The sequence below is a fragment of the Macadamia integrifolia genome, chromosome 1, assembly GCF_013358625.1.
Source record: "Macadamia integrifolia cultivar HAES 741 chromosome 1, SCU_Mint_v3, whole genome shotgun sequence".
NCBI lineage: Eukaryota > Viridiplantae > Streptophyta > Magnoliopsida > Proteales > Proteaceae > Macadamia > Macadamia integrifolia.
Window position 1 is genome coordinate 17536573 of NC_056557.1, and position 25107 is coordinate 17561679.

Below are 25107 nucleotides of genomic sequence, written 5' to 3' on the forward strand. Positions count from 1 at the left end.
ACCCATCGTTCACCTTGCAAATCCCTAATGAGTAATCCCGGTCTATAGCCACGGTCTCGAAAAACCCATCGGTCACCCGAGCTGTAGAATAGTCAGGTCCCAGAAAACACCTCGGTCACTTGTTCTGTGAGTAGCCACGGTTATAAAAAACCCCTAAGTTACCCATGTTGCATTACAAGCATACTATCCCTTGGGATTAGCCAGTACCTAACTCCTATTGGCAAGGGTTGTAGCACCAGTGTCTGTGAATCCTAACCAGATGCAATCTACATGAATGTGTATACCATCACCATATATCACACACCATACATACACACATCCTCTGACCTTTAGGCCTATGGTATCGGAATGCACCTCAGCCACACCATGCCCTAGACCGTCAAAGCCAGAGTCATAACTATACTACTGACCTCTGGGCCCACGGTACAGGATCGACCCCTCGGCCACACCATGCCCTAAACCGTCAATACCACAGTTACAATTGTAGACCTCATCCACAGAACCACAGTCCATATTCACAACTCACAAACACATACTACAATAACTTACCTCACTTACCTCCACATTCCAAAAACCATACCACTACCTTATAATTTCACATTTATATGTTAGCAGATAATAATAGCAAAAGATAAACAATCCATCATATCATAATCACATACACATGATTCATGCAAAAAATAGAAAATAATGCAAAAACACTCCGTAAAATAAGGTCAAACACCCACTCACCTCAAAACCCGAATCACAAGTGTGATAGGATCCCCCGTAATCAATCGTGTATCCTTGCCCGATAAGTTTTAGGTTCCTAAACCAAAGGTGTATCATTATTTTCAAGCATTCATAACATCTACCTACACCTAATATGACTCAATACTGGCTCACGGCTGAACCCAAAATGACTCTCAATAGCCTAGGTAAAAACCCAATTTAAACCTCAGAAAATGTCCCAAGCTTCCCCTACGCACAAGGTTAATTTTGGGTAAAGGGTAGGGAACATAACCTATATGGGGCAAGGTACAGTTCAGCAAACACAGGGGATGATTGGGCTTAAAAACACCCAACCGGCTGGTTGGTCGAACCTACCGGTTCCCTTTTCTTGTAAAATCTCTGCCAAGGTTGCTGCTCTATACAATAAACCCAAAATTGGGTCTCTCCCAAGCCTAGTTGGTCTGCCTCTGCATACAAAGCTTTCAATACTTATGTGGGTAGCATACTGACCCACCTCTGGGATCCAATCAGCTGAATTCAAACCATATATATTCAGTTCCACAGAATTTCAGAAATTACACATGTATTGGGGTTAAATCTGTAGAACTGGATTATTTCTCCCATTTCAAACACTTAATTAGGGTTGTAGCAATAAAATCCCATCATTAAAACTACTTGCTACCTTCAATTGAGTCCAACAACTGATTTCTGGGAAGAAAAATAAGATTAATTCATCCCAAAACTCAATTCTAAACAAACAAAAATTCTGTTTTTACTCTATTTCAGATCTCAACCCATACTCAGCTTTAATTCATCTTTAATTTACATAAGTTCCATCCAATTACTGAAAGCCCTCTGTCCCAGGGTTTTCAGGAATGGTTTCACACAAATTGGGTCTCAGAATCCTTTCCAAAATTGGGGTTTCATCGACGGGGTTCTGAATTCAGATCATAGGGACTCAATTGCAGTCCTTACATCACTGAAACCCTAAACCTTAGCTATCCACTGCTACTAACCTCACTGATTTCACCAAATAAGAGAGGCAACAACACTTACCTGGGTGTAGGCAGCCCCAAAATTACAGTTGTTGTTCCCCTTCCCTTTGCAACAGAAAATGAGGTGAAACAGTGGCCTTTAGCTTGTTTTATAATTCAGCTAATGGGTCCTTAAGGCTCGTTTGGCTGAACTCACCAAAAGTACTTTCTAAAACTGATTTTTAGAAATATAAAACTAAACTAATTAAAATTAATTTCTCATTAATGGACCCCACCAAATACTGACCTATTAGGTTGGATTTGGTCAGCATTAAGACCTCTTCATGTTGGGTAAATACGAGGCTTAGGGGTATAGGGATGTTGGCCCCATACAAAAAAATAAAATTTTCTTATATTCTGTCAGCCGAACCGGCTGGTCGGTTGGCAATAGGGTAACTGCCGGTTTGACCATTTCTGCACCATCTGTTGTCTTCACTATCAAGCTTATGAGTCCACTTAATGTATGACTGATCTCACCCATTTTCTAACCATTTGTACACCTTCTTGGATCTGTGGGCCAGCCTAATTCTCTCATTTACTACAGTATGGATCCATAGCAGAGCAGTCCACTTTCTTATGCCAACTAGGCTATAACATTGGGCTCAGCTGCTTCCAGTTTAGGGTGTAGGGAGTGAGAGAGAGTGTTCTCTTATTGTACGAGAGTCCCCACTCCTTTTTCCCCAAATAAATAGATTTTTCCTTATCTTAGGGAGGGGTGAGCAGCTACCATAACTGCTCCAACTCTCTAATGACTAGGTTTACATAACCACTTAAAAGTGGGTGAGGGTCAAATCCTACAATTTTGCACATGAGGAGTTAAATTCAAAATTTAAACTCTCACGTTCAAATCTAGTCAACATGGTGGGCCCACCTATTTTGATGGATACGTTATCTCCAACAATCTCCTACTTTTACATCAAAAACAATGGAATCAGGATCTATATCCTTATGACATTAGATCAAATTAAATATCTAAATATTCCAAAATAACGTACAAACTCTCAAAAATACATACCAACTTGAATGTACTGTCATAGAAGGTGAACTTAACACATAAAGGGGTAGGACCCAATTGGGATGTAACCTATCATGCAATGTCTTAAATAGTACATTCGAAATGTAATATTCACCAATACATACATAACAAGTAAATGTAATCAAAACTCCCAATTTAAGTAGACAAATTACATATCAGTCTTCCACTAAACAATATCATGAGGCATAATACATTGCATGTATAAAAGTAAAATTACTGTCAAGTCCCCAATACACTCAAAATTCATATTACAGATATTCTATAATTTTGATTGGACTACAAAAAATATTTTGCTAAATATTTTTGAATTTTCTAAATATTTATCAAAATTCCACTGGATTCGAATTTTGTGCAATCAATTGTAGACTTTCTCTTTTCTTGATATTCTCCCTAAGAAGGCAATGGATTCCATGTTATGCATCTTTTTCAAATGGGATTAAACATTGTGAATCCAGTGCACCGACATATAGTCAAAGAAACATCAATTGTTGGTGCAGCAAGACCTCATAATGCACAACCACATCGATAAGGATCCCTCAGATCAAAGGACCGATCGTACACTACTGACGAGAATTTTATTTCCATTAACCGACAGTAATCACATGGAAAAAGTTTTTCTCGTATGATCTAGTTTAATGTACACACAATATGTACACTCACACTTATGCTCTACAATCATCATTCCTAGGTACATACAATGTGATGACATATAAATAGAATGTCCAATCCTATTCCTAATCACGAACAATTTTGAGTTTGAAAAACTGATGGACAATCGGGGCTCAATATTATATTATGCTAAATAATAAATTAAACAATTTAATTCAATTAATAGAGTTTGATGAATACATATCAAACTCTCATGTACATCATATCCAATTCCCCATAAACTTCACACCCATGTTCCCAACATGTTTTTCAAAAACGAAAGGTGATAAACCCTTTGTCAGAATATTCTGAGTAGTTCAACCCTAGTTATGGTTATATCACTACGTTGAATAATCTCTCGAATCAAATGATACTTTCGCTTCACATCTTATTTTTCTGGTTAGCCCTTGGTTCCCTTGCTTGTGCTATGGCTCCTTAATTGTCACAGTACAGTAGAATGAGGTGCTTGACGAGCACAAGAACCACCCCTAGTTTGGTCAAGAATTTATTGAGCCAAAACTCTTCTTTGGCTACTTCACTAGCTGCTAGGTACTCAGCTTTAGTTGTGGAGTCGGTTGTTGACTTATGTCTGGTAACTTTTTCAAATTATAGCCCCACCATCCATTATATAAACCATACCAGAGGTGGACTTTTTGTCATCTTTGTCAGTCTTGAAATATGAGTCTATATAACTTATGACTGACAACTGATCACAACCATAGACTATGAAGTAATCTTTGGTCCTCCTCAAGTACTTGGGGATACATTTGACAACAGTCCAATGTCCCTGACCTGGATTGGACTGATACCGGCTCACAATCCGTGTTGCATGACAAATATCTTGTCTAATACATAACATGGCATATATGAGACTTCCTATTGCCGAAGCATAAGGAATTCTCCTCATAGCCTCAATGTCCTTGGGAGTTTTAGGGCACTGAGACTTGGATAAAGCAACTCCATGTCTGAAATGAACATCTCCCTTCTTGGAATCTATCCTGCCAAACTTTCTCAGTTTGTCAATATAAGTGGATTCTGATAATCCCAACTTCTTGTTCTTGCGATCTCTCATAAGTTTAATTACAAGGATGTAACTGGCTTAACCAAGGTCATTCATTGAGAATGTTTTTGACAACCACACCTTTACAAACTAAAGTAATCATACATCCTTCCCAATAAGTAAAATATCGTCTACATACAAAACCAAGAAACAAATGCCACTCCCACTGACCTTTTTATAAACGCATGGTTCATCAATGCTTTGTTCAATCTCAAATTCTTTGATTGCTTGATCAAAACATATGTTCCAACTCCTGGAAGCCTGTTTGAGGCCATAGATAGATCTCAAAAGTCTGCACACTTTGCTTTCTTCCCTTGGGGAAGCAAACCCTTCTGGTTGATGCATGTATATGACCTCATATAAATGTGTAGAAATGCAACCCTAAAATGATGTAGAAGATAATGGAAAAATAAGAAAAAGCAATGCACACAAATTTACGAGGTTCGGCAAGATTGCCTACATCCCCGGTGAGATAAAATCCTGCTTTCCTGCTTCACTAGCGAGACCCCGTCCTGCCTGTCGAGGCGCTGCACCAGTACTCCCTGAATTAAACTGTGATGGAATACAAGACATCGTACACCAAAAAAATATCCATTAAGGAAGGCAGTCTATACATCCATCTACCATATTTCATAATCTAAGTGTGTTGCAATTGACAATAAAATCCTAGTAGACTTTATCATCGCTATTGGCGAAAAAGTCTCATTATAGTCCACCCTTTCTTGTTGGGTGTAACCTTTTGTCATCAGTCTCACTTTGAAACATTCCACTTTTCCATCCACACCTCTCTTTCTCTTGAAGATCTACTTATACCATATGGGCTTGATGCCTTGAGGTGGATCCTCTAGAGTTTAGACGTGGTTGAAGTGCATGGATGCAATCTCAGAGCTCATCGCTTCCATCCATTGAATATAATCAGTATCCCTGAAAGCCTCTTTGTGAGAAAATAGGTCTGACTTGAAAGTGTCAAAAACCATGTGAAACTCTTCCACCTTTTGATCATCTTCATTGAGAAGTGTCAAATGAGTTGGAGGCCTGATGGATCTCCCACTTTGTTGAGGCTCTTGGGGTAGATTCACTTCAGATGGCATGTCAATGGGTATGTCAGTAGGAGGTACAAAAGGTGTAGAAGGTTCTTGGTCATTAGATATTTCTTTTATAACCACCGGATCCGATCTACAAGTGACCAAATCCTCTTCAAGGAATGTTGCATGTTTACTAACTAAAACTTTCTGATCAATAAGGTCGTAGAAGTAATAACCAATAGTTATTTTAGGGTATCCTAGGAAGTAGCATTTATTTGTTCGGGATTCCAACTAATTTGTTTGTTGCTTCCTTACATGTGCAATGTGACCCCAAACCCTAATATGTTGTAGGCTAGGCTTTCGCCCATACCATAACTCAAAGGGTATTTTAGGGACATATTTTATTGGAACCCTATTCAAAATATAGATGGTAGTCTCCAAGGCAAAACCCCAAAAGGGCACAGCTAATTCTGAATAATTGAGCATAGACCGAACCATATCTAATAGGGCTCGGTTTCGTCTCCCTACTACATCGTTCTGTTGAGGTGTCCCTGGGTCTGTCGCTGTCAACTGAGAAAGAATCTCAGCTTCCTTTAAATAGTTCTTGAACTCATCTGATAAGTACTCTCCTTCTCGATTTGATTGAAGGGTAAACAAATCTCAGCTTCCTTTAAATAGTTCTTGAACTCATCTGATAAGTACTCTCCTTCTCGATTTGATTGAAGGGTCTTAATGCACTTACCCAATTGTTTTTCTACCTTAGCTCGGAACTCTTTGAACTGTTTAAAGATTTTTGATTTTCGGTGCATTAGGTAAATGTATCCATATCGAAAGTAGTCATCAGTGAAGGTTACAAAATAATTATAACCATACCTCGCTTGAATATTTATGGGGCCGCACATATTAGAGTGTATTAATTCCAATAAATCCTTAGCCCTCTTACCCTTGGATGAAAAGGGTTTCTTGGTTATTTTTCCTTGTAGACAGGATTTTTAGGTTTGGTAAGGTTCTACCTTTAGACTTTCTAAAGGACCATCCTTGACCAACCTGTTAATTTTATATACTCCAATATGACCTAACCTAAGGTGCCCAAAATAGGTGGAATTATCTTGAGCTGATTTACTTTTTAAAGTTACATTTGAAAATTCATTTGTATTTGAAACAGGTTTCAAGAAATACAAGTCATTCTTTAAAAAACCAGTTGTAACAAATAAACCATTCAAATGAATAGAGAGTTTAATTCCAAATTTAAATGAATATCCATCAACAGCTAGTTTAGGAACATAAACAATATTCCTTCTAAAGGAAATAACATAAAAACAATCTTTTAAAATTAAAATTGTTCTTTCAAAATACAAACTAAATTCTCCTACAGCCTCTGCTATGGCCACAACTCCAGTTTCCATTTTGAGACGAACCTCATCCTTGTTAGTCTTCTTCTCATCTTGAACCCCTACAACATATCAAAAATATGTGTGGTTGAAGCAGAGTCAACCAACCATGTATTAGATGGTTCTTCTGACAAATTAGACTCATAAATGACATAGGTTTCATATATACCTTCTTATGGCTTATTCTTCAGAGTCACCAGGTATCCACGACAATTTCTCATCCAATGTCCATCCTTTTTACAATAAAAAGAAGGTCCTTTCTCAGATTTCTTACCCCTCTCCACTCCCTTATTAGCCACCTTAAGGGTCTTACATTTATTGGTCTTTTTCTTCTTCTTACCTTTCGGTTTAAAGGAAGAAGGCTTCTTTTCAGTAGAGAAGACCTCAACCTTTTGTTCTTAGATGCTGCCTCCACTTTTTATAACATGTTGTCTAGCTCTAGAAGCTCTAAGGAGATTTTATTCATATTTTAATTACAAATAAAATATCCGTAGATTTCCTGAGGCAATGACTAGACTATGATATTAGTTCTATAGTTCAGCTAAAAGGATGTCCCCAGGGCTTCTAGTTCTTGAAATAAATTTTGTAATTTTATCACATGGTCAATAACTGGAATCCCTAGAGTCATCTTAGTGTTGTGGAGGAGATTAATTAGCTGATGATGTGCATGTCTGTTTTTCCTACCATACAGCTCCTTCAACTCTTCTAACATATCTTTCGCTAAACTTAAATCTTTTACAGAATCTCCAATGGTCTTGTCTATTGAATTCAAAATAAAGAGCTTGGCCTTAGAATTATTTTGTTGAAACAACTCATAGGTTGCTTTCTCCTCGCCACTCATAGCGACAAGGAATGATGGTTCTTGGTCCTCTATGACAGACATTAGACCTTCTGCAGTTAGGAGTAATTTAATGATCCTCCTCCAGGTCAACATAGTTAGGTCTAGTCAGGTTATAGTCTTTATTGAGAGTAGCGTAGTTCATTTGGCTTGACATATTGAATATTTGCATGATGTACAAGAAAAAATTAATATAATAATTATCGTTGAAAAGAAGGGGTAGGTCTAAATACAATGATTACCCACACTTTAAGCTTTCCTTTAGCTATGAGGTGTGATTGAAATGTCTCAACCCTTATCCACATCCTATATATGTTGGTTGAGTGGACTATTTTGTCCGTCTCGCAGACTTCTAATACTTGTAGCCACTTAAGCCTCATGTCCATTCCTATCAGCTAATATACACTCAAGTCATATATATACCCTTTATCTCGAAGTGAATCACAGCATTATGGGCTAGCGTCTACTATCGAAGTACACCTCCCACTGACCATGTTCTCTACTTATCACATATGAGATAAATGAAGACGGCCTCAGAGAACTACTCAAGCATTATCCTATCGGCATTTGCAAAAGTAGATCAATGTGACCTCAACATCTACCAACTAAGGGTGGTCATGAAAATCCCACCAGTTAGGGTTTTTCATATCACACTTGCTTTTAAGTTTAGGAAAATGGAAACTCTCATCTATTTAAATAACGCTACAGATAATATATCGGAATACATCACATACTGAGAAAAATTAAAACATTCATCCATATGATATGAAAAATAAAGCCCTAGTGGTTATGGATGGCGACTGGAGTCAAATTGACTTTACATAATATGTAAGTCATTTTGACTCCAAGATGGGTAGAAGCAATATAGCCTCATTAGCTATTCCCATTCAACTTAAGCAATTATGTGATTAAATTAATTTTTATTACAACCTATGTAACCACTACAGCGGAAAAAAAATGATCATCTCTTTCTGCAACCGATCGACATCTCTCATTGCCTCCTTCAATGCACCACCATCTCCAGTGCTTTCTCCATCAACTAAAATGAAAATCCTAATTATAGTACATTCTATTTAAAACAAAATCTAGTAACCAACCCACTAATTGGGTTGCCCAAGGGGATACAACCATTAAAGGAGATAGGGGAGAGAGAATTACATCATACATATCACACAATGCCATCCTATCAAATACCATCCACATAGTTCATTTATAAATCTCATAACCACTAACAATGTCATAACCATCATACATATTATGTATTTGATCCTTTCAATTTTATTCCAATAATGTGCAAAAGTAACAATTATAAAAACCACATAAAGAGTTACTAATATGTAGTAAAAACTCATGACATCATATGACATGTATTCATTTCATGTACAATATAAGTACATGCCCCAAGTTAAGACACCAAAAGACATCAAACATTTTAAAATGATAAGTGTAACACCCTAATTTCATTTCCCTACCTTCCTTGTGAATAGGCAGGATACTAGGCAGAGAAGGTCAATACTAGCATGGGCTAATAGGTAAAATATAGCTACAATAGGGGTTCAGTGTGATAGAGAGTTATTTAGTCCAAAGGAGGCTAGTTTTAACCCAACCGGTGGGAGAGCCCTGAGAATGACAGGCAGGCCTGTTAACTTGGCAGAATCATGATTTCTGATTCTGTGGGCCCCACTCACTCACTTTAATTATTTTGAAGATAGAATAAGTTAATATTAAATATAAACAGAAGTTAGGAATAGTTACATCATTAAGTGTAATTATATATATATATGAGATATAATTCTCCACCAAACCAAGTCGGTCGAGGAATGTTACAAAGAGGAGGGGGAGAGAGAACATAGTATATGTATATATGTATATATATCTAACTATATACTCTTGTATATTATATATATATATATATATAATGTAATATATGTGATTTACACCAAAGGAGACGGTGGAGGGGATATAAAAAGAGGAAAGGTCGGTTCAGCCTTTCTCTTTGCTGTTGGGAACAGAACGAAACCAGAAAAGAAAAGAAAGAAGAATGAAGAAGAAGGAAGGAGAAGGAAGAAGAAGAGAGAGAGAAAGAGATTACCGAACAGCAGCTCAACCTCTATTGTACCTTGCACAACAAGCACAAGAAGAGAGAAAGAAGAAAAAGAAGAAGAGAAGATAAGGAAAGAAGAGGAGGAAATCAAGAGGAAATTGATATATACCCATTCGTATACAAGTGCTTACATTCCATATATATAGAATACAGATACTGATACACATAATGCAAATGCTGAAATTAATGGAAATGGCCGTGAAATTAGATTTCTCCTTATATCCGGAACATGGAGTGCATTTTCCAAAACAAGTGTCTTTCCAGAAGTAAGTTTTATTGTCACTTGACCTTTTCCAATCACACTTGAAGATTGAGAATTTTTCATAAAGACCTTGTCATCAGTTTTTATAATAGAGTACTTAGAAAAGGAACTTCGATCTCCACTGATGTGCCTTGTAGCACCAGTATCAAGTACCCAATCCCTTGATTTTTCAACCATATTAACCTCTATTACCATTGCTGTAAAAATCTCACTTTCAATGAGATTGATCTTAACCTTTGCAGACCCTTTTCTTTTGCTCCTGCAATCCTTCTTGAAATGACCTAGTTTTTTACAAAGGAAGCAAGTACCTTTATTTTTCTTGAAAGATTTATCCTTCTTAACATGAAGGCCCTTTTTAGAGTTTCCTTGTTTCTCTGCCACACCAACTTTGCCTACCAATACTGATGTACGAACATCTACTGCCAACTTTGCTCCACCATTACTACCTACTTACTTTTCAACACCCACCAATGTTGTGCCTACAATTGAATCACTTCAACCTGTAATGGAGAAGATGAGTATCGTTTCTGAATTTGAAAAAATTGACCAATTCAGTGGTCAAAATTTCAAAAGGTGGAAGCAAATGCTTCTGTTTGCTTTGTCTCAGATTGGGGTTGCTTTTGCATTGACTGAACCCAAGCCGCTACAAAGTGAGGATTCTAAACTTGAAGCAAAAAGACTTGCTTGGGTGGAGGCCGATTTTCAATGCAAGAATCGAATTGGATGCACTTTCACTTGAGTTATATAATGTTTATAATTCTTTTCAAAGTGCATACATGATATGGGATGGTCTGTCCAAGAAGTACACTCTTGAGGATGTAGAGAGTAGTAAGTATGTGGTGACCAACTTCCTGAATTTTGTTATGTCTGATGGAGAGGACATCTCCTCCCAGATTGACAAATTTTAGGTACTTGTTGGGAAGCTAGCAAAGGAGAATATAATTCTTCCGGATGCATTTGTCACTAGTTCATTGATTGAGAAACTCCCTTCTTCTTGGAACCCATTTAAGTTAACCATGAAGCACAAGAGAAACGAGTGGACCTTGGAACAAGTTGTAGTTAGGATCAAAATTGAAGAAAGGAACCGTGCTAAAGACAAGGCTATTGAGACTTCCAAACTCAAAGTAAATTTGGTTCAAACAGAGAAGCAAGGAAACTCTAAGAAGGGCTTTCATGTTAAGAAGGATAAATCTTTCAAGAAAAAGAAAGGTACTTGTTTCCTATGTAAAAAACCAGGTCATTTCAAGAAGGATTGCAAGAACAAAAAGAAAGGGTCTAAAAACGCTAAGATTAATCTCATTAAAAGTGAGATTTTTACTGCAATAATAACAGAGGTTAATATGGTTGAAAAACCAACAGATTGGGTACTTGATACTAGTGCTACAAGGCACATCAGTGGAGATCGAAGTTCATTTTCTAAGTACTCTGTTATAAAAACTGATGACAAGGTTTTTATGAAAAATTCTCAACCTTCAAGTGTGAAAAAGGTCAAGTGACAATAAAACTTACTTCTGGAAAGATACTTGTTTTGAAAAATATACTCCATGTTCCGGATATAAGGAGAAATCTGATTTTAGGGCCACTTCTAAACAAGGTCGAGTTGAAGTTGTCTTTTAAGTCGGATAAAGTTGTATTGTTGAAAAATGATATATTTGTGGGAAAATGCTATTTGACTGATGGTTTATTTTTATTAAGTGTATCTGAAATTATTAATGAAATGTCAAGTTCTTCTGTTTACTTTGACTCTTATGATTTATGGCATGGTAGATTAGAACATTGTAGTACTCCTTACATTTCTAAAATGTGCAACTTAGGATTGCTTAAAAATAAAATTAAGCCTTCTCCAGACAAGTGTCCCACTTGTATAGAGGCTAAGTTTACCATCTCATAAATATGTTGTTAGGCAAAGTGGTTTACTAGATTTAATACATAGTGATTTAAGTGATTTTAAGTCATATGAATCAAGGGGTAGTAAAAAATATATTGTGACTTTTATTGATGATTATTCAAGATTCACCATATTGTATTTACTTAATTCAAAAAATAAAGCAAGAAATTCTTTCATATCATACAAAACTGAAGTTGAAAATCAACTTGGAAAGAAAATTAAAAGACTTAGGACTGATAGAGGTTCAGAATATTTTAGTATAAATGAATTTTATGAAAATCATGGTATAATTCATGAAATTACAGCTCTTTATCAATCTGAATCAAATGGTATAGCTGAAAGGAAAAATCGAATATTAAAAGAGATGAATTCTATCTTAATTAGTTCGGGTTTACCGCTTGATATGTGGGGTAAAGCAATTCTATCTGCTTGCTATATTTTAAATAGAGTACTCCATAAGAAGACCGGTATGCTACCATTTGAATTATGGTATGATAGAAAACCTAGTGTAAATCATTTAAAAGTTTGAGGCTGTTTGTCAAAAGTGGCAATTACTGGACCAAAGAAAAGAAAACTAGGGCCTAAGACTTTTGATTATGTGTTTATTGGATATGCAAAGCATAGTTCTGCATATTGTTGTGTGGTTCTCAAAACCATAGATGATGTGTGTGAAGAAAATGAAATTGTCGAATCCAGGGATGTTGAATTTTTTGAGAATATTTTTCCTTTTAAATCAAGGTTACAATTATGTAAGGGAAATGTTAATGACTTAAGTTTAGGAGAAAAAATGTTAAAAGAAAGTGATCCTACATCCAATGAAAATGAAGCAAGTCAACTAAGGAGAAGCAAGAGACAAAAGAAGTCTACTTACTCAGTAGATGATTGGCTTGTCTATCTTATAGATAAGGATCATCTTACATATAAAGCGGTAATAACATCTCAAGATGCAGTATTCTAGAAGGAAATTATAAAATGTAGAATAGATTCCATTTTATCCAATCATACTTTTAGTTGATTTGCCACTAGGGTCTAAAGTGTTAGACACCAAGTAGATATTTCGAAAAAAATTAAAACCGGATGGATCACTTGACAAGTTTAAAGCTAGACTTGTTAAATGTTTTAAACAAAAGAAAAATATAGATTATTTTGACACTTTTGCTCCATTTGCTAGAATTATTACAATACAAGTAATGATAGCAATGACTTCTATCTATAATTTGATAATACACCAAATGGATGTGAAGACAACATTTTTAAACAGTGAATTAGAAGAAGAAATATACATTAAACAATCTGAAGGGTATACAATATCTGGAAAGGAACAAAAAGTTTGTAAACTTGTAAAATCACTATATGGACTGAAACAAGCACCAAAACAATGGTATGCTAAACTTGATATGGTATTAATATCAAATGGCTTTGTTGTAAATTATGCTAAATGATGTTTATATAGTAAATTTCATCAAGATAAATGTGAATTTATACTTCTTTATGTGGATGACATGTTAATTATGGGTACAAATTTGGACATTGTTATGCAAACTAAAAATCTATTGATGTCCAAATTTAATACAAAAGATTTGGGTGAGGCTGATGTTATTCTTGGTATCAAGATAATCAGAAAAGAAAAAAAGATAATCTTATCTCAAGCATATTATGTGAAAAATATGCTTAAAAAGTATAATTATTATGACTCACCAAAGATAAAGACACCTTTAGAAATGGGATGCCATTACAAAAGTATTTGGGTGAACCAATAAATCAAAAGAAATACTCACAAGTTATTGGTTCTATTTTATATTTGATGAATTGTACCAAGCCTGATATAGCATTAGCAGTTGGAAAGTTGAGTCAACATACTCACAATCCAAGTAAAGAGCATTGGCATGCCCTAAACAGACTAATGAGATATCTAAATGGTACTATAAATTATGGTCTTCATTACAGTGATATTCCTACTGTTTTAGAAGGATATTGTGATGCTAATTGGATATTAGATACAAATGAATCTTTAGCAACTAGTGGATATGTGTTCACACTAGGCGGTAGAGCGGTTTCTTGAAAATTAATTAAACAATCTTGTGGTACAGGATCCACCATGAAAGCGGAGTTTATTGCTTTAGAAAATGCTGAAACTGAAGCTGAGTGGCTCAGAAATCTAGTGACAGATTTTCCATTGTGGCCAAAATCGGTACCTTCTATATCACTTTATTGTGATAGTCAAACGCCTATAGCTAAAGCAAAAAGTAGAGTATACAATGGAAAAAAAGAGATATATTTGTCTTAGACATAATCTAGTAAGGCAGTACATAAATGAAGGGATTATAGCTATAGATTTTATGAAATCAGAAAGCAATTTAGTCAATATGTTCAAAAAACCAATGCCTACTAAGGATATACATGATTCATCTAAAGGAATGAGCTTAAGGCATGTGTCATAGATCATGTGATGGACACCCAACCTATGTGAAGATGTTCAATCTTGAATTAAGTTCAAATGGTACAAACGAAGTCACTAGATGACCTGCTTAGTACTACTACTCAATTGCTCATTTTGGCTAAATGGTAAAGTAGTACCACCACAAAAAACAGGTGATGAGTTACAAACTTTTAATTAAGTCGAATCTCACGAACTGTGGGGGTGTGTTAACTGTGGTGCACACTATGGGTTGACCTAAGTGAATGTAGGGGGTATGACTGTCAACCGATGAGAATTTTAATGACGAATTCTCTAAACATCCATGAGACCAAGATAAGGGACAAGACCGGTAAAAATATCCAATATTGTCATGATAAAGGTTGTCTTGAATGTCGATTAGTAGGATATAAGTAGTGACCTAGCTGGTTACACAAATGAGGAAAGGTTCAAGAGGTCTGACTTCACCCGTACTCTGTAGCGTAGTTCATCAGACCTAGTGTAAGTTTAAGTCCTGAAGACACCTACAAAGACGTGCCCTACTATGTTTAATATACTCAGCTATTATGTTTTTTATTTTTGTCTATATTTTAAAACTTGTGGGGGAATTATTGGGATTTAAGTTTCAAACTATGGTCAAATTGGTCTTTTCAAAATGGTCTTTTTGAAATCCAAAATAGTATTTTTGAAATTCAATTTTTCCCCTCAAAAGTGTCTCTTCTACTTTTACTATTTTGTCTTTAGCACTTCTAGAGTTGTGAATGAGCTAAAGACAATTCAAAAAAATTTAGTCTCACATTGCTTAGGGATGAAAGAAAACTTGGATATACATATAGAGGAATGTTTGTTAAGGGTGCAAGCCCTTTGGAGAGGTACTCTCTCTTGTCATGTGTGTGGGGGGGTTCCTGGGGTGCTTTTGAATCACGCGTGCTCGTCGAGCCGGGTCGGGCCGGGTCGTGGATGAGGTCGTGGTCGAGGTCAGGGTCGGATATGGGTACGAGTACGTGTGTGGTGTGGTGTGGTGTGGTTTAAAGAACTTACTTTTTACTATATATAACTTTTTGATTGGATCCACACTGAGGAATATATTATTAGTATAAGTACCCAATATAAGTAAATACGTATGTACATGTACATGCATGCACCTGTACGTATGAGACATGTACCATTCCCTATAAGTGAATGTACCTTCCCATACATGCATAGAGTCACACCTGTATACGTATGGGTACCTATACAGATATACCCATTCGTATACAGATGCTTACATTCCATATATACAGAATATAGATTCTGGTTGGGTATTGTACGAAATACATACTGTGACTTTTTGGTTCTCTGTTCTCTGCAAGTACTTATAGTCTTTGTTTTCTTTCTGGTATTGGTTTACTGTGAATTTCTGAGTATTACCTTCAGATATACCTGTGATAATTGCTTATTAGAGTGCACCTTAAGCAATTGGAGAGTTGTTTTATCTTGAAGGTGAGAACGTAAGGTCAACCCGATTGCATACATATATACGGGGTATTCAAATACCTTAAAGAGAGTATCTGTATACGACTTAACTCTACTTAAGACAGACGATTTCTGCTACTGTTTCAGAGGATTGCTTGAACAAGTAAATCATCTTTTACTTGTAATTACATTTCGATTAACTAATTATTTTTATCAAAGTCTTATATCTATTGCCTGGTTTCTATTTACCTACAATTACCCATACGTATACAAGGCCGAATCGGTGTGACCCTAGTAACCAATCCTCCTTGTTCTTCTTCCGGTTTGATCACGTGAACTGTTAAGTTTAACAGTAACAATATTAAGGAAAAACCTCAGAACTATTTCGATTTTTGAGGAGAGACGCGATCGGAATTTGTTGTCCCCAACAAATTGAGGTGATCGGTTTAAAAAGCAAATTGTCAATAATGATTTAGGAGTCTTTGTGAGATGGACTTCTATTTGGGTATCGAAACTGTTTTTTTTTTTTTTTTTTTTTTTTTTTTTTTTTTAAAGACTTTTTCAGCGGGTGTCATGAATATTTAATGGATAAACTAAAATATTAAATAAATTAGTTGTATACACATGGCGTATCTTCATGTCCATTGGGTTGAATTGGGACAAGTAATGCGTGCTTATTCTACTAATGGTATTGATTTTTGTATCTAAATCGAATCATTAAAATTGGAAAATTAGGTTTAAGCATGTCCCTAGATCTTTTGACTATTGGTACATGGTGACTCAATTGAGACTCAATTCAAACTGAAATAATTATGATTCAAGGTTTTTGTTACTAAATCAGAAATTTATTTATTTTGTAGATCAATTTATTGCATCATGTTAATTATAAGTATACTTAACAATCCATATTTTGGTTTAAGTTAAGTCAATCATTGTTGTCTTGGTTTTCCATATTTTATATGTATATTGTTATAAGGATAAGACAACATGTTTATGATGCAATGTTTTAGGTATTTCCTTAGTTCATAATATGTTGTGGTTGTATGATTGACAATGAAGTCACAGTTCTATATTTATGGGTGAGATAATATGTTTGAATACTTGAGAAAAGTGAGTATGTTGTATGTGAATATGAAATTGTGGAGTTTTTGAACTCTGACTCTGTGCATTCATATCTTGGATAACACAACATGAAATTGTAAGTAAACAGAAACCAGCTCTAATAACATATTATAAACAATTGGGCAATTGAGCTTAACGCGTAACAGCTCCAATAACATATTATAAACAACTGGGCTTAACGTTACAGCTTAAACTTAAATCCCATAACTTTTTTTTTAAGTAACTTAAGCCCATTACTAAAGGGACAATAAGGTCATTTTATTAAAAAATGGTTTTTCATACCCTACCCTTTCCATCTTCAACTTTTCTTTGGCCGCCAGCCCGCCACCACCCTGCAACTCCCCGCCGGTTGGTGGTTTTTTATTTATTTATTATTTTTTTTTTTTAAGAAAGAAAAATCGATGGATCAAAAACATAAAATAATAAAATAATTGAAAGGTCTCCCCACCAGCATGGAGGCTTTGATACTACTGAAAGATAATATCTGCGGAAGCGATTCGGATCATCCTACTAGTAGTGTCAATCATTCAAAAAACCATTAATGGAGGAGTGTAAATGGTTACCTTAGTTTTGCTATCACAAAACCTCTAAGGGGACTTAGCCCTTCAATCTCAAAGTTCACTTTCCACAATAGCTTGTTGGTTTTCCGTTCAATCCTTATAGTAACGGAGTGAAAATCTCTCCTTCAAGAAAAGATGAAATAGGAAATTCATGTTTTGATTTTTGTATTTCTCACGAGGTAGAGAGTGAGAAAGAGCTTTATCTTATTATACAAGAGTCGTCTCTCATTTTTCCCCAAATAAATAGATTTTTCCTTATCTTAGGGCAGTTGGTGATAACATTTTTCCATAACTGCTCCAACTCTCAAGTGACTAGGCTTACGTGGCCACTTAAAGGTAGGTGATTAAAAGTTGGTGAGGATCAATTCTCTACAATTTTGCACATAAGAGTTTAAATTTTGAATTTAAACTCTTACATTCAAATCTAATCAACATGGTGGATCCACCTATTTTTATGAACACGTTATTACCAACAATTTCACGGTTTTATAGTTCACTAATTTAAGAGTGGTGGAATCATACATGACTAATACAAAGAGAGATATTACAATATCCTAATGGCTTTAAATCACTTAAAATATGAGATATAATTTTAGAACCGTACTGTATCTATTTGTTCTAAGCTTGGCATCCATACTTTGATATCAGACCATTTCTAAAACTAATAAAAAGTGGATCAAATTACACCAAACAATGTGAATATAATTATTTTACGAAAAAAAAAAAGAAGATATTTTGTACATATAAATATAATTCAGGGTAATGCAGAGAGTATTGTGGAATCTGTTCTGAATAATAGTAATAGTAAGAAAGTTGTAATCCAGAAATGGTTTGGAGCCACCACCACATCCATGCTTATTATAAGTCTTGTTTGAGGCCTCTGTAATTAAATATATTCCATGAATGTAATGATGATTATAATACACAAAAAAAAAAAAAAAAGTGATTAATAGTACTTGAATATATACTAAATTACATCTCATGGCTTAGGATAATATGAGTGGGCATACTGTTTTAAAACATGAAAAAAAAAAAAAGTTGTTATTTACCTATCCAAAGGAACCAAACGACCCTAGTAATGGGATGTGTTTGATCTTGTAATTCTCTTTGCCTCCATCACGGCTTAGCCTCCGTTTAAGATCTGGGTGCAAGGGAAACATATTCAGCACTTTTAGCGTGGTGACATATTGTAGTCCTTCCGGAAGAATCCTCAACTGTGAACAACAATGGAAGTGGAGGAATGCTAGGCTTGGCAATGCCCCTTCTTCAATTTCAGTCCATTCCAGTAGATTCTGATTAGCAATAACAAGTGCCTCTAGCTTAGGTAACCCACCCACCCGGCAAAATTCTTTGTTCATTACTTTGACCTTGCATGCTTCCCACGGTGTTAGATGTTTCAAGTTGGGAAGAAATCGAAGTACAGAAATTGCTTCCTCAGATAGAAAGGAATAGCCTAATATCAGTTTAGTAAGGTTCTCCATGGAGCAGACCCAGTTGGGTAGATCCATTAGACGACCATAGAGGCGAAGTTTTCTGAAAGATGGCGGAGGTGAATATGACTCCAATGTGGGTAACAGTTCATCATTCTCAAAGCCTCTTGTTTCTAGAGATAAAGACACAAGTCCTGTCATCTTCATAATACAAGCACAGAGCTCACTGCCATGTTCTTCTGATACGTCTATCAATTTCAGTTTCTTGAGTTGAGTCAAACTTCTTAACTCTTGGATGATGCCAGGTCTTATAAACAGATTAATTAAACTTTGGAGGTTTGTTAATATGCCTATACCTGAGGGTGTTGGGGATTCTTTACCATATTAAACATATGAATAACCCTATAGTGTTTAGAATACAAGAATCATCAACCTTTCATAAAAGATTAATCATAGGTGTAGTCCCTAAACCAAGAACAATAAAGTATCCCATCTTAAAATACATAACCATATAGATTTACCATATCTATAATAATCAATGGGACAACCATGACATGAACCATAAATGGGAATAAAGAAGTACCTGTGTCCCATGAACATAGATCATGAACCTCTGTCCTATGTGGTTAAACATTACTCCCATGACAATGAACTACGCAAGTGGAGTCCTTCTACTGAGATCTTCTGCAGCCTCTTACTCTAGGGTTTCCTTTCTTTCTGTGCACTTGCTTTTGTGAGAAAGCCGTGCTCCCAAAACCAATAAGGCATTAAAGTAAAGTAATGGCTGCAGGGACCGTCAGTATTCTATTTATAATAGAATCCCTAAAACCCTATTCCACTCTCACAATGGAAAGAGCTAGGAGTTTCCTAATCAGAGTGGGTCTATAATTGCTTGGGCCCAATGCATCAATCGGTATCAGTTAAGCCCACATAAAAATCCTAACAATCTCCCACTTGGGCTACACTGATACTGATGTCTTTCCATTGACTCCTGACCAAATAATCTCAAGACTGAACACCACTCAAACAAACTTTGATCCAATCAATAATCTCTACTGTTGAACAATAGTAGAAAATACACCTCAATATACGGCATATAACTATCTAATGTTACAGACAACAGAAAATTATCAATCCAAATCGCCTGGAAACGTATATATAAGGAGTTGATATCATACCTGTGATCACATGAACTATAGATCTCCTTATAGGTCCTTTCTTGATCTAAAGATCAGCCTACCTTGAAAACCTCACAGGTAGAAAACTTTGATATTAATCAACACTTGGCAAACTGCCATTTTCTTGAATTAATATCTTACTTTGGCATACCGCCTATGGCTAACTGCCACTTCCATGGATTTAGGTTAAATACTACCATAAATCACAAACTTTGGCAAACCGCCTGTGGTAAACCAACACTACTTTGGACATAGGCTAAATACCACCATACATCACAAATTCTGACAAAATATCATCAATTACCTTGGCTAAGCACTGCCAATAAATCTTAACAAGCACAACCTTTAAACTTTGACTTTTACCACCATGATATCTTTGGTTAAATGAGATCATAAAACTCCCACTAACCAAGCATGTCAAAAACCTCAATAACACCAATGTCAGAAAATATGGCTCTTGAGTACTTTGTCGATAAACTTGGATGACATCACCTTTGGGCAAATGTCACCTTTACCTTGGGAAACACACAATTGAACTGAATGTACCACTTTGGTGGGTTTCACTCATTCCTATCATGTTTTCCACATTAGAGAAGAATATATGTACAGAACTGTATGCTTTAATGTGTTTCTTACACAATCAGAGACAACACAAACAAATGAAGCATAAATGTACACAAATAGTTCAGAGAACAGAATTTAAGATAAAATCAATTCAAAATTACTCCGAAGTCATTATAAACTTAATAGGGCAATAAAATTGTTCCTATTTCCCTTCAGTTGTGCTTTGTTCAGCAACAACACCTGTTTGGGTTCCCTGAGAGCTAAAACCAGATCAAGTAACCCTAAGAATCTCAGGTATAAATCATATACACCAAATAACCGGGCTAGAAAATTTAATATGTACACCTAGTAGATAAACTACACAATAAATGTACATCTAGCAGATAAAACACACAAGAGTCACAACCGTAACTACATTCCTATCCTTTGGGCTAAGAATGTACTGATCCTCTTGTAAATCCAAATTTACTGTGAAAATACAATTACTTTTATCACATGTGGGTTTAGAAACCTCTAAGTTATAGTCCTTTCCATACATGTATTTTCTTTAACTTGGGTAACATCACCTTTGGGCAAATGTCACCAACTTTGCTGCGCTTGGAAAAACTATGAAATAATAGGATGTGCCACTTTGGTGGATTCCATCAAATCCTTTCATAGCTTCCTAGAAATATACTGTCCAGCATAAAATGTGTGGAGGCTCACACCCAGTTTAATTCTAATATATTTATCCATCATAGGGTGTTTCAAACAAAACATTCAAGTACAAAATGACATGAATATGAATTTACTATATATTTCAGCCATAAATCATTATTCAATATCATGATAATAATAAATCAATACAAAACTCCAAATAATTCTTTTGCATGAAAAACAATATAGAACACTGAATGTATTCTCCCACTAGCAACCTAGTATACTGACCTTCTACTAGTAACATCCTCCCACTAGCAACCTAGTATACCGAATTTATTCTCCCACTGGTCGAGCCACATAAAATAGCTTAAGATCCATACTTTTATTCTCCCACTTGGCTCGACCAGTCATAAATTAATCCATTTATTGGAGAATACAATTCGTTAAACGTGACATACATATAAACTTGTTCACATATGCCCAAAAACAAAAGAAACCAAACATTTATCAATTAATGTTCATAAATAGGTTTTCAGAGAACAATGGCAGTGTTTAAGAACTTGGTATTGGATTGATCAAAATCGACACTAATCCAACCCAACCAATCCGAATTGATCCAATCGGAATGCAAAAAATAATACATTAAATAAACCTATAACTTATGGTTATAGTGATGAAACCCTCATCCACCCTATTGCCATTGATCAACTGTCCAATACATTTTTAGGGCAAAAAAAACTTTGCTTTAAAAGCATAATACCAAACTATTGATTTGGTTCTCCTAGTATAGAAAACTAGGTCTTTGAGACATATGTAGGCCTCTATATTCTCAAGCCACTTTTAAAGACATTAGCTTAATGGTTCAACTCAAGGAAGAATAATCCATTCGATATTTAATTAATGCATGTAACATCAATAAAAACCAACATTACATCACTAACCATTAAACATAATCAAAGTGTCAACTGAACTACAATCTCAACCTTTAGGTCTGGAATGCACTAGTCCACTCAAAAAACTATCAACTTCGAAAATTACTATCACTTTTGGATGCATAACAACTTCTAGGTTAAGGTCTGCCTAGAGTACACTTGCATTTATGCATGTCTTTGATAATGTCGCCTTTGGGCAAACATTACTTAATTCCTGCTAACAATTTTCTATGTCTTTGAATATAAGACAAAATCTTTGAGTTGTAAACCTATTACAGTAATCTTAGATTTTACCACTTTAGTGGGTTCCATCAATTCCACTGCAATAGCTTACAACTACACCTGGCAGCTTAAATTTGTGGGTTATTTAAACATGAACTAAATATCAATTTACATGTAAAAGAACAAGCATGTAACTGTTAACAAAATAAACATTACAATGCTCAATTATCAATTACTTCAAGAGTGTCAACCGGAACTTCATATTAATCCACTCAAGTTTCTGCAATTACTGCGAGACTTCTTCTAACTTTCGAAAAGTACCGCCATCTTTGGATGGACAGCATCTTCTAGGTTGAGAAATCCCTATTCTGTTTTTCACTTACTTTAACTTTAATCTTTCTGTGATAATGTCACATTTGGGTGAACATTAGCAACTTTGCTACCAATCATTATTCTCTATCTTTTCAAACAAAGAAGACTTTGATTTGTATTCTATTACAATAAAGTTGAACTTTACCATTTTGGTGGATTCCACCCAATCTTATTGTAATAGTTTATAAATTCATTCTGGTAGCTAAAAGTGGGATTGTTTAAGCATGAATAAAAATATTCATAAACAAAAGCATGAACTACATTACCAAGAATAACCAAGTTCATATTCTGATATGCAAGTAATGTATGAGTTGATTTTCTTTTATTTCTTCCAATTAATAGGAAAATCATAAAGAATCATTAACCACCCATACTTGTAACTTATACAAAATAAATCATAAAATTTGATCAAAACTAGGCTCATAATATATCAAAACGAAGAGTACGAAAAACTGGACTCAACGCAAAAAACCAGGGTGAAAAATTCTTCACCGTTTGCCCGTACGAGCCATTTGAAGTTGCAGAACTAAAAATAGATCAAAATCAATCTAGTTTCCCAAACCAACCGGTTCGGCCAACCGGTCTAATCCGGTTCAGGCATATTGATTCCGAGTCAAAATCCGGGTCAATTGGTCAATGATCCGGTCAACCTTTGACCGAGTCAAACAGAGTTGGTCATGAGTTGACCCACTACACCCCGGGTTAACTCGGTAGGGTTTCCGAGGTGACCCGGCGATGACTCGCCGCCGTTTTTTTTTTTTTTTTTTGTTTCGGTGACTTGCGGAATACCGCCGCGACCGTCTTCTCATGCTCTACAATTTTTGTGAAGAAAGTTTTCCCATATGAGATCTTTAATTAATAGTAAAATTATGATTTTCATGATTTTGGACACAAACTCTATACAAAATCAATTTTCTTGATTCTAACACGTAAGGGTTGGCTCTGATACCATTTTGGGGATTCTTTACCATATTAAACATATGAATAACCCTATAGTGTTTAGAATACAAGAATCATCAACCTTTCATAAAAGATTAATCATAGGTGTAGTCCCTAAACCAAGAACAATAAAGTATCCCATCTTAAAATACATAACCATATAGATTTACCATATCTATAATAATCAATGGGACAACCATGACATGAACCATAAATGGGAATAAAGAAGTACCTGTGTCCCATGAACATAGATCATGAACCTCTGTCCTATGTGGTTAAACATTACTCCTATGACAATGAACTACGCAAGTGGAGTCCTTCTACTGAGATCTTCTGCAGCCTCTTACTCTAGGGTTTCCTTTCTTTCTGTGCACTTGCTTTTGTGAGAAAGCCGTGCTCCCAAAACCAATAAGGCATTAAAGTAAAAGTAATGGCTGCAGGGACCGTCAGTATTCTATTTATAATAGAATCCCTAAAACCCTATTCCACTCTCACAATGGAAAGAGCTAGGAGTTTCCTAATCAGAGTGGGTCTATAATTGCTTGGGCCCAATGCATCAATCGGTATCAGTTAAGCCCACATAAAAATCCTAACAGAGGGAACTTTTATTCCATTTCTTGGCAACATAAGGTGCCTCAACTGTGCAAGATTCAGAACTCCACTTGGCAATACCCTTGGACATCTAGGCCATCTAATATCCAAAGTCTGTAGATTTATAAGATTGCCTATGCTCTCTGGAATCTCATCCAATGCTGAATTTTTTAAACCTAGATACCTCAAGTTTATCATATCTCCTATTTCTTCTGGCAAGCTCTTAACTTTAAGATTATGAAACTCCAAAACCCTTAAAAAATTAAAGGTATGGAAGGCACTTCTTATGGAGGCCCAGTGATCGTTAGGAATGCCTTCCTCCCAATACTCATAGGGAACTAATCCTTGTGAATACCGCGTGCAATAGACAAATAATGATCTAATTGGATCATCATTCAAGCTTGTCCTGATAGTCTCACCATGATATTGGACCAAAACAATGCGGGAACTCTCAGGCAAATTAGAATCTGAACCCAGAAACCAATCAATAAGTTCTCCTTGCTGCAGCTTAAGTCTACAGATTTTAAGATAAGGTTCGACAACTTTGAGTTCATTTCTAAAGCCAATTTCAATTCGAAGGATTCCTTGGGCTACTAATTGGTTGATATTTTCTTCAACAATATCCTCCCTGACTTCCCCTGCTCTTTCTTGGAAAATACCTTCAGCCATCAAAAGCCGAACCAATCTTCC

At 35.6% G+C, this 25107-nt stretch overlaps 1 protein-coding gene across 1 annotated transcript; it reads right to left on the reverse strand.

Annotated features, from left to right (window-relative positions):
- Nucleotides 1-18434: 18434 nt before the first annotated feature.
- On the reverse strand, nucleotides 18435-25107 carry LOC122086363 (disease resistance protein RPM1-like). Its single transcript, XM_042655130.1, has 2 exons — nucleotides 24426-25107; nucleotides 18435-19342 (listed from the first exon to the last, which is right to left on the reverse strand). The coding sequence occupies exons 1-2, from the start codon at nucleotides 25084-25086 to the stop codon at nucleotides 18600-18602; spliced, it is 1404 nt and encodes a 467-aa protein (XP_042511064.1). The 5' UTR covers nucleotides 25087-25107; the 3' UTR covers nucleotides 18435-18599.